Source organism: Lolium perenne, chromosome 7 (genome assembly GCF_019359855.2).
Source record: "Lolium perenne isolate Kyuss_39 chromosome 7, Kyuss_2.0, whole genome shotgun sequence".
In the NCBI taxonomy this organism is placed as follows: domain Eukaryota; kingdom Viridiplantae; phylum Streptophyta; class Magnoliopsida; order Poales; family Poaceae; genus Lolium; species Lolium perenne.
Window position 1 is genome coordinate 238,355,464 of NC_067250.2, and position 10,950 is coordinate 238,366,413.

Genomic DNA, 10,950 nt, shown 5'->3' on the forward strand with positions numbered 1-10,950 from the left:
GTGTTGTGCAGGTTCCACGTTGGCGCCGGAATCCCTTGTGTTGCGCTGCACTACACTCCGCCGCCAACAACCTTCAACGTGCTTCTTGACTCATACTGGTTCGATAAACCTTGGTTTCTTACTGAGGGAAACTTACTGCTGTACGCATCACACCTTCCACTTGGGGTTCCCAACGGTCGCGTGCTGTACGCGTGTCAGGCGCTCCTCCTCCTCCCGGAGCGCCGCCTGGCGCGTGTCCTCCTCCTGCCGACGCGCCATCTCGAGGAAGGCCCACGCCTCCGCCTGAGCGTTCTCCTGGGCCTTCCTGGCCTTCCCCGCCAGGGCGGAGGCACGCATCGTCTCGGCGAGGTGCAGCCGTTTGACCAGCTCGTCGAGGTCGCACTGCTCGCGAGACGCCGCGAGCGCCGCCTGCAGCTCCGGGTCGTCCTCGTCCTCGTGCTGCTGGGCCTGCGGAGATTTCATTTGAATCGAACCTCTCATATCTGAAAAATCGGACGGCTAGCAGAGCTCACCAAAACACAAAGTTGCTCAGTGAATCCAGTGATCAGTACGCCCTCTTCCGAACCTGAACCTAAACCCCAATTCCTTTCCCAGGGCCGCCGCCGTCTTCCTTAAACCCTAAGCTCAGCCATGCGAGGCCGCCACCACCTGCTTGGCTTCCTCCGCCGCGCGGCGGCCGCCTCCCCGTCCTCCGCCGCCCACCCTCTCTGCCACCTTCACTCGATCCCGCCACGAAATGGCGCCGCCGTTCCCATCGGCGTCCGATTCCTCTCCTCGCGCGCCGGCGGCGCCGCCTCGAAGAGCCTAATTGAGGACGAGGCCGACCTCAGCGACTGGGTCAGCGACCTCAAGACCGACTCCTTCCACCTCGGCGTCAGCAGCGGCGACGAGGGCGAGGGCTCCCGCAGACCCGCTGCCTCCAGGGGAGGCCGCAGAGGGAGGGATTCGGGGGGGCCGCCTCCGAGATCGAGTTTTGATGGTGGCGAGAGGCGTGGCGGTGAGTTCAGCGGCGAGAGGCGAGGCCGTGGTGACTTCGGCGGCGATAGGCGCGGCGGTCGGTTCGGCGGCGCTGATGCTCGTGGTGGTCGGTTCGGTGGCGATAGGCGTGGTGGTCGGTTCGGCGGCGACAGTCGCGGTGGTCGGTTCGGCGGTGACAGGCCTGGTTTCGAGCGAAGGGGGAGGGTGGCGAGTTCTGATCTCAGCGATGATGATGATGCTGGGTTTGGTTCTGCGAGGGGAAGGCGAGGGCGCGGCGGGATGTCTTCCGGGTTTTCACAGAGAGGAGGGAGGGGAGGTGATTTCGGTGATGATGCTGGGTTTCGGTCTCCTAGGGGACAGCGTGGCCGTGGTGGGAGGACATCAGGTATGTCGCACAGGGGAGGGAGGTACGGCGACTTGGATGGAGAAGAAGCTGGGTTTGGATCTGCCAGGGGAAGGCGAGGTCGTGGTGGAAGGGAGCCAGGTTTGTCACGCAGAGGAGGCAGGGGAAGTGATTTGGATGACGATGAGGATGACAGTGGTGAAGAACTTGGTTTTCGGTCTCCCAGGGGAAGGCAAGGTCGTGGTGGACCGGAGTCAGGTTTGTCACGCAGAGGAGGCAGGGGAAGTGATTTAGATGACATCGAGGATGACAGTGCCGAAGAAGTTGGTTTTGGGTCTCGCAGGGGCAGTCGGGGCCGTGGTGGAAGGATGTCTGGTTCGTCAGGCAGGGGAGGCAGGGAAATTGATTCTGATGATGACGAGGATGACAGCGATGATGCCATTGAGTTCGGAGCTTCTGGTAAGAGAGGAGAGAAAAGGGGGAATTTGGGCTCACGTAGAGGAGGTAAAGGTGGGGATGTGGATTTTGGTGACCGGCAGTCAAGGGGTGGGAAAGCATTTAATTTTGGTTCGTTAGAGAGTGATAGTGAGTCAGGGGAAGCTGATGAGGATGATGGGCCATCAGGCTTTGAGGACGATCTCTCTGGTGATGATGGCGGCGAGGAGGATTTGGTGAACACTGCAACTAAGAAGTCCATCTCTTCTGAATCAGCTGAACAGGAGAGTGTAGTGGGCACAAGAGATAATGGAGGTGGTGATTCGTATTTGAGTCAGACAAGGTAACTCTTACTCAAGTTTTCTCTATTTCAAGAATAAATAGATCCTGCCATTGTTATGGAATGTTTCTATATTTGTTGTGCATTGTATTTTGTTCTATATGACAACAAGTTTACTTTGTGATCATATATTGGTGCATAGGATATAAATATTCTGCCAGCTGTGAAGTGTGCTGTGCAACTGCTTGCTATCTTTTAGCCGGTATTTTTATTTACTTTTTTGATCTTTGGCTGAATTTTAGTTTAATAAATAGCATCACATTCATGCCAATTATCAATATACTTGGTTACCATATGCAGTTAATAAGAACTTTGAACTTCTAGAGCTGCCTCCAACATGGCCAAAAAACCTCCCTTCCTTGAAGTGCAAACAAGTATTTGGTATTTGCCTGTTGTTTGGTGTGTTTTCGTCACAGTGTAACAGGTTATGTGGTCCTTTGGATATGGATGTGGTACTAGAAACTTCAGTATTGTCCTATCCTCAATGCTGATAAAGTCTTGGACCTTAAGGGCAGCTAAGAAAATATATCTTGATTCTTCAGAGTTCAGAGTCACGCTCTACTAGAACCTGTGACCGACAACTATCTGAGTATATGTCACTATTCAATCAGGATTGATTTTATCTAGCTGCATTTGTTGGCTTTTGTATTGAAAATGCAAAAATGATGTACATTGTGATACCCTGGTTGATATAAATGATATATTTTCTGGAAACTATAGTCTGGCATGTGCTATGATCATGGTCAGATTTTATTGGCTTATTACGTCCCTATTATCTATAACTGACCATCTGCATTATTTCCAAATAGTAGTTGACATGAAAAGTATTAAGAGCATATATCTGCTGATAGCGCTCCTAGCAAAACCTATTAATCTCTAATGCACTATCCTGTTGGATCTTCCCTCCTTTTACATCACAGGTTTGATGAATGCGCTCTCTCTCCCTTGACACTAAAAGGTGTTAAAGCTGCTGGGTATGAACGAATGACTGCGGTCCAGGAGGCCACTCTTCCTATTATACTTAAAGGTTAACACAGTGCTGCTTGTATATGTTGAAACAGTTATGATTTTACTTCATGCTATGCATATTTTCCCCACAAAGTTGTTATGACTCGTGAGCTATACAAAAGGGATGGGCAATATCTGTTACCGCTCTCTTTATATTCGTTTATCTTCTCACTTTCAAATATATGCTCCTTGCACCTCCATTTTCTAGAAATCTCTTCCACTGTTCCTTGCTTAACCTTGTTTTTTACTGAGTCCCTGATCTGTGAGGCCACTGATTACTTGCCCAATTAGCTTAATTCCCTCTTCCATTTTCTTGCTATGCATATGTGCACCACTCACCCATGTCGCATAATTCTTTGCTTTGATGGGCATGAAAAGCTAAGGTGGCGGACATAAATATATAATTGTAAATTGCTTAATGGTGTCTACCCATATGTTGGAGATTCAATGGGTTAACTTCGATAACTAGCAGGAGGGCCAGGGCATTAAATTCTGCTTGTAATGTGAAATTTTTGGGGATTTGCTCTGTTTCTAGTCAAATTTCCGTGTTCCAAAAACACCTTTCGTAGGTTTAAGCATCCATGAGTGAATTACACTGTTTGCAAAAACCAAACAGTTAATATGAAACACATCAGTGGGCTTGGCCATGGCATTATAGTGCTGATATACTTCCATAGTTTCTCAATAGTTGTATGCTCTTGATTGTCTTAAACAAGCATGAACCGTGTATAGATTCTTGAATTTTTGAGTTGTAAACTTTCGATTGGTTTTAAGTTTTAACAACATATAGATTCCTAAATTTCAACAATTAGTTCTGAGACTTCTGAAATCTACATATAACTGAAATAAGTAGATAAGCTCACTGAACTTGGAGACTGAAGATGGATTTGGTGTGTTTGCGCTGCAAATAAAGCTGTTTTGACGGGATAATTCTGGAGATAGTGCGATAGACAAATTTGGCAATATGTACTTATCATCCTATAGTATTATGGCCAGAGGCGGACCCAAGAATTTGTCGAAGCCTGGGCGCGCTGTAAACCAAATAAAAAAATCTATGGCAAGAGTAAGCATGACATAAAGCAAATAGTGTTTTTTAAATAGTATGAATGCAAAAACACGAATATAATACATCACGCGTTCCACTGTTCACAAGTTCACAACATATTTGAATACTCACAAATTCACAACACATTTTTATGAACATTTTTTTATCGGAACAATTTTGAACTGTGAATAATTTTAGAACTCGTGATTTTTTTTGAAATCTCCAGATTTTTTTTAACTGTACGAATACTTTTTGAACCTCGTGAACAAATTTTTATACCTCGCAAAGAAATATTTTAAACTATATGAATTTTTATAAAATCTCATGAACAAATTTTTAAACCTCGGAAAGTTTTTTTTTTTGAACCGTACGGCCATTTTAAGAATCTTGCAAACAACTTTTTAAAACCCGCTTACAGTATTCATGAACTTTATGAAGATTTTTTTCTCAAGTCTCAACCTTTTCTTTTTTGAGAGCGGGACCTTTTTTCTGAGTAAACCAGCAGAACGCGGCAGCAAAAGCGAGCAAAAAACAAAAAGAGAAGGAAAGGAAACCAGAACGTGGGCGACTAGTTTTAATCAACAGTTTTTCTGCCCATCACCTCTTTCCTGCTGTCTCTTTTTCTGCTTCTGTTTGCTTTGTGAGACGGCCCAATACCAACTGCCCAAGCTGTGGGTGGTCAAGGCCCACACGCCGACAGATTTTGCCCTGGTCGTCAAGGATTTTCTCGCTAAAATCGGCCTCATGCAGGAGACGAGCGCGGCTGAAGCCCGGGCGAGCGCCGGGCGACAGGGACGCTGCATCCGTCTATGCTTATGGCACAAGAAACACAATATGAAAACTTGAGTTTATTTGAGGGTGTTATCCGGAGGTCTGGATGATATTTAATATAAACTGTGCGTTTTGGCATTAAAATCAGATACTGTACATAAGTGTGGAAATATGATAACTTGAATTGCATCTTTGTAGTCATGGCTGACAATCTAACAAGCCTTTCTCTGCAGGGAAGGATGTCCTGGCCAAAGCAAGGACAGGAACTGGAAAAACTGTAGCATTCTTGGTGAATACTCTGCTTGAGTAGTGATTTTTCTTTTGTTTACTTTTGGGCTTTGATAAATTTTAAATTGTAACTCACCATTGTTTTATGTTCAGCTTCCGGCTGTTGAAGTTATCTCCAAATTGCCCCCTAATGACCATGATAAAAAAAGACCTCCCATTAGTGTTGTTGTTGTGTGCCCTACACGTGAGCTTGCTGATCAGGCTGCTGCAGAAGCAAACAAACTTCTCAAGTTCCATCCATCAATTGGAGTACAACTTGTAATTGGTGGCACTAGGATGGCTCTTGAGCAGAAACGCATGCATACAAACCCTTGCCAGGTGATTGGAAATGACTTGCTGAACAATCCTTGCTATTTCTATGGTCAAATGTTGTGATCTGAAAGTATTGCTTATATGCAGATTCTGGTAGCTACGCCAGGAAGGCTTAAGGATCATATGGAGAACACACCAGGTTTTGCTACTAGATTGATGGGCGTAAAAATCCTTATTCTTGATGAAGCTGACCGCTTGTTAGATATGGGGTTCCGAACTGATATAGAGAGAATAGTAGCTGCACTCCCCAAGCAGCGTCAAACACTTCTATTTTCTGCTACAGTTCCAGATGAGGTAAAATCATTAAACTTGCTCGAGTCATCATCAGTTTATTTGATCAACCACTGAACATGTACTAAATACTTATTCTAGGTTCGTCAAGTATGTCATGTTGCCATGAAAAGAGATCTTGAATTTGTTAACACTGTTCAAGAAGGAAGCGAGGAAACACACTCGCAGGTGTATTTAAGACTATATGCATATTAATTGCTTCTACGTTGCTTTTAATCCAACATGATGCTCATTATTACCATATTCAGGTGAAACAAATGCATTTAGTTGCACCACTGGACAAACAATTCTCTATCCTATATGGTCTTCTAACGGATCACATGTCGGAAAATGTTGACTACAAGGTAATTGCATTATCGACTTTGCAGTGTCTTCTCTTGTCACTGCTCCGTATTATTCACAGATTTATAACAAGACAATAAATGCAGGTGATTGTGTTTTGTACAACAGCTAAGGTAACGAGTCTTGTTGCTGAACTTCTGTCTGAACTGAAGTTGAATGTACGTGAGATACATTCCAGAAAGCCACAAAGTTACAGAACCAGGATATCAAAAGAATTTAAGGAATCAAAGGGTCTTATTCTTGTTAGCTCTGATGTATCTGCCCGGGGTGTTGATTATCCCAATGTCACACTTGTTGTGCAGGTAACCAACATCTTGCACTGTAGTTGTCTATTTGCTTAATTTATTTATTATTGTACAGATTTTTCTTCTGTTTCCTCTTTATAACCACTCAGAACTGTCTAGACCTTTGTACACCCCCTTCCCCCTCTTGTAAATATTTTGCTCTTTTATTTAAAAGTTACTGTCAGGGCCTCGCCTACAGTTTTCAGTTTAAAAAGAACCACTTAGAAAGATCTTTCTGCATTCAAGTATAAATACTCAGCTGTAATTAAATACAAACATGCTTATCTTTTTGTACTTACACATCTTCTGAGTTATAAATTAGAATGAACTGATACCATATCCTGGTCATTGCAGTTGGGAGTTCCTAGTGACAGAGATCAATATATCCACCGTCTTGGTAGGACTGGCCGCAAAGGTAATGAGGGGAGCGGAGTCTTACTGTTGGCGCCATGGGAAGAATACTTCTTAAGAAGTATCAAAGATTTGCCTATTACAGAGGCTACGTTACCACTAATTGACCTGGACACTAAACGAAAGGTACATAAACTCTTTCACCAGTGCACATCTTATAGTTAGTGTCTCGACATGGAGTTGCAATGGTCAATGGACATTTTGTTTTTTCATTTGTCAATCAATGATAGAAAAGTACACCTTTTGAAAAAGCAATTTAGGAACCTTCTGGTTCTGATGGTTTTCCTGTTGATTATTTTCATCTCTTGATGCTTTCGCAAGTTTGTGTCTGTTTAATCTTCCATCACATTACCTATGAATTTCTGGAAGTAGCAAAGTATATGTACTTTTTGAAAGCCATTGAAATGTCTTAGGCACATAATAGGATGAATCCACCAAGTAGAAACTGTTTTCAGGTGATGGATCAGCTTGTATCATACATGGAATGTTATAGCATGGTGGTATGGTGGTATATTTGACATTGCTTATTCTTTTATAGGTTGAGAAGGCTCTTGCACATGTGGAGGTGAAAGATAAGGAATCTGCTTATCAAGCATGGCTTGGGTACTATAATTCAAATAAGCAAATCGGCCGTGATAAGTACCAGCTTGTATCACTGGCCAATGAGTTCAGTAGAAGTTTGGGGCTCAACAACCCTCCTGCACTGACTAAGCTTATCCTTAAAAAGATGGGACTGAGCAACATTCCGGGTCTACGGTCAAAATAGTATGGTGCTCCTTGGTAACAGCATTCCAAGCTCTCTAGCTAGGTAAACAGGCTGTGGATTTATAAACATGGTTTCGTATACAGGTTATGGACTCATGCTTGCAGTACAGCAAACTTCCATACCGGTAGTTTTCATTCTTCTCCTGTAACATGGAAACACACCTCAAGTGCCTGTCCCCACTAGTGTATGCTCTATTGCATATCGTGGACAATAGTTTCACTACGGCGATCCTATGAGCAAATTTACTTAGCATTTTGGGAAGCGATATCCCAGTTATTGTCTCTTCACCTGCTCTGGGGTTCAGTTCAGTATTTTTTTTGTACATTGGTGACGCTGTCATGCCAATTCGTGAATGTTTTTTGGGTCACAAATTCGTACTGTACTACTGTATGGAAGTAACAAATTAGGCTCTCATATTATATTCAAAGGCTAATTTGATAATAACTAAACAGTACCACTTGCAATCTCCAGTATGCAACTTCGTAAATTTTACACACTTTTGGTACGTGAGTTTTTTTTTTGTGACTTGGATCCATTTTGCATAGCAGGACTTAGGTATGTTGCATATACTGTAGTATGAATAACGTTTGAGTTACCAAGTCAAAAAAAACTCAGGTAGCAAAAGTTTATCAATTTACGAAGTTGCATACTGGGGCAGTTTCTTGGTAAATTGAATTTATTTTGACCATGTATAGTTGGAAACGGTGGGTGTGCGTTAGGTTGATTGCTGTCATCGACGAGCACATCATTTATCATGTACGAAAGAGAAACGACTTGAAAATCTTCATGACCAGGCATGTTCGTTGAACGCAAGAAAACAAATGCAGTCAACGATCAAATGAAGTAGCCGTGCCGAATCTTCCTCCTCGCTTAGCTGCATGTTCATATCTATCTTACCGTCTTAATCTAAATACATACTGACGAGGTAGATATGTATGCTTGACAGCATGTCTATTTTTTAACGATCCTTAGCGAGCTGCTCGCGAGCGCTCGCAAGAACATACCGCGCCGAGTGAAACAATGATTTCAGCTCATTAAAATAATGAGCTTAACGATTCGAGTTTTAACGATCACAAGCTTAATGAGCCGAGCCTTAGCGATTCAAGCAGCTCATTAGTCCACACCTATCTCTACCGAATAACAGAAAATGAGTGAAAAATCAGATCGACCAAGCTGTAGGAAACTCACAGCTGAATTGAATAAAATTAAAGAATCAAACTAGGGGAGTCGCATGTACGATTTGTTAGGCCATCGGCCCTTCCCCCGCCCCAATGGAACCAATGAAAAAGGGTAGGGTCCATTGGGCCTTCCCCCTCCCTAATGGAACCAATAGAAAATGGTAGGGTCATCAAGTAGAGGCTTTCTCTTTCTCTTCGGATTGGCCAATAACTCCATCACTTTCTTTAAGTCATTTCTTGGCGTAGAGATTTACTTGCCTTGGCTACCGAGAATAACTCGGAGGAGACCCCTATGGAGACAGAAGCTTAATATTGATCAAATGATTTAGAGGATGTTGTAATCTCTTCTCATGGTCTTTGTTCGCTTTATTATCCCGTTGTGAGAATGGCTAGGACTGTGGATCCACACGCCCCTCTAGTCAGTACTTTCCGAGTAGCGCAAGGCTTTTCTATACACATACAATATGCCGACGGTTAAACAACTTATTAGAAATGCAAGACAACCAATATGAAATGCTAGAAAAATGGCCGCACTTAAAGGATGCCCTCAACGGCAAGAAGGCTTTTCTCACCAACTGAATTGCGTCACCAAGGCGATTCCTTCTTGGTGGAGGTCACCTTTTATTTGTGAAATTGCCAAAAGACAAGAAGACTCTTTCATTGCAAGTGGGGTTTCAAAAGGTTAGATAGATGGTTGTTTTTCTCCAACAAGGTTCCAAGAACTTCTACTTCAGGCTTTGAGGAATCTATGGCGTTAGAATACGTTTTTTGATTGAATAGGTTCTACCTGCTTCCATTCGTTATTCGTATGCCTGTGAATTATTAGAATCCATTTCAGTAGGACAATAGGGCTCTCGCCTAGCTCATTCTGAAGTGGAAGCAATTCAGGTATCAGCGGGGGTTGCCAAGAGAGTTGTAGCGAGATGCTGCTAATGCATCTATTTCTGATGTTGTTGGGTAGGGTCATCCTTAGCACACGTTCGTCTCATTTGAAATGAAAGCGATTTTTACAAGAACCGATTCAAAATACCCCATGCTGGCAACAATGGTGACGATGTTTTTCTTCTGAAAAAGAGGTTGAGATCCTGGCCTCTGCATCGAATAGATGTATATAACCTTTACTTGTATTTTATTCAACAAAGAACGGGTAAGAGTATACAAAAAATGATCCGAAGCCATCACGCAACACCTATAAACCACATAATGAGAGAAGAAAATGCCATCAGGACCTTATATATGCCCTAAAAACACAAATAACACCCCACCAGCTAGGTACCGGGGCATCACCGAGTCACCCTATGGTGAAACATGAGCACACATCCAGACCAGCACACTCTCAGCAAACACCTCGTTTCCTTGCTTCAGAAGTCGCCACCTCCGTCGAACCGCCATGTCAACTACAGGGAAAGATATCCGCATAACCCTTCCTAGGTCTCCCCACGGCACCAAACAACGCCTCCACCCTGCGCGAGTCCATCTTGGCACACCCGACCACGAGACCCCGCTGCATCATTCCCGCTAGGACTCGCCATCATCGGCGTGATAGATGCAACATGTTCGATGACTAGATCCCTCCATGGCGTGGGCTTGGCCGCGCCTTATTGTGGCAAAGCACGTAAGCTAACCTTTTACACGATTTCTCCCTTCCCTTTGGTGAACATGCTCTGCTCTATACATGTAATAGATAACTGTTTTCCTATTGTCGGGCCAAATTTGGCATCAAAGCAAACAAGAGTGTGTAGCCGTTATCTCTTTTCACCAATTGGCACTAGTACAGAATAGCATACAACTGGCATGTGTAATTTGACTACCATTCGCGAGCTCCCACCCGCGAGTGATAATTCATTAGTGGTAAGCTCCTACTAGTCGCGTGCGTACGAGGAACACGACAAGTATGCCATGTACTTGTCGCTTGCCTGTCTGACACGCTGCCAATAAAGTAGTAGCCGCGTGCGGCCCGGCCTGCTGTCAGTCTTTGTAACACTGGTCGCGTGTCCGCCCGCGCACTGCAAGTGCGTAGACTACTGACCGCATGCCCCCAACCGCTACCACTACCTGGGCGCGCTTCCAGTTTTCATTAGGCCGTGTCAATTTAGACAGGAATATACATGACCAGGTATATACACATGTCTTAATGGATTACTGAAAATAGTACATC

At 44.1% G+C, this 10,950-nt stretch overlaps 1 protein-coding gene across 1 annotated transcript; it reads left to right on the forward strand.

The window, feature by feature from the left end:
- The first annotated feature begins 536 nt into the window (after positions 1-536).
- On the forward strand, positions 537-7,901 carry LOC127314035 (DEAD-box ATP-dependent RNA helicase 31). Its single transcript, XM_051344499.2, has 10 exons — positions 537-2,099; positions 3,017-3,123; positions 5,154-5,209; positions 5,302-5,526; positions 5,608-5,814; positions 5,893-5,979; positions 6,060-6,155; positions 6,240-6,455; positions 6,792-6,974; positions 7,387-7,901. The coding sequence occupies exons 1-10, from the start codon at positions 631-633 to the stop codon at positions 7,612-7,614; spliced, it is 2,874 nt and encodes a 957-aa protein (XP_051200459.1). The 5' UTR covers positions 537-630; the 3' UTR covers positions 7,615-7,901.
- Positions 7,902-10,950: the final 3,049 nt, after the last annotated feature.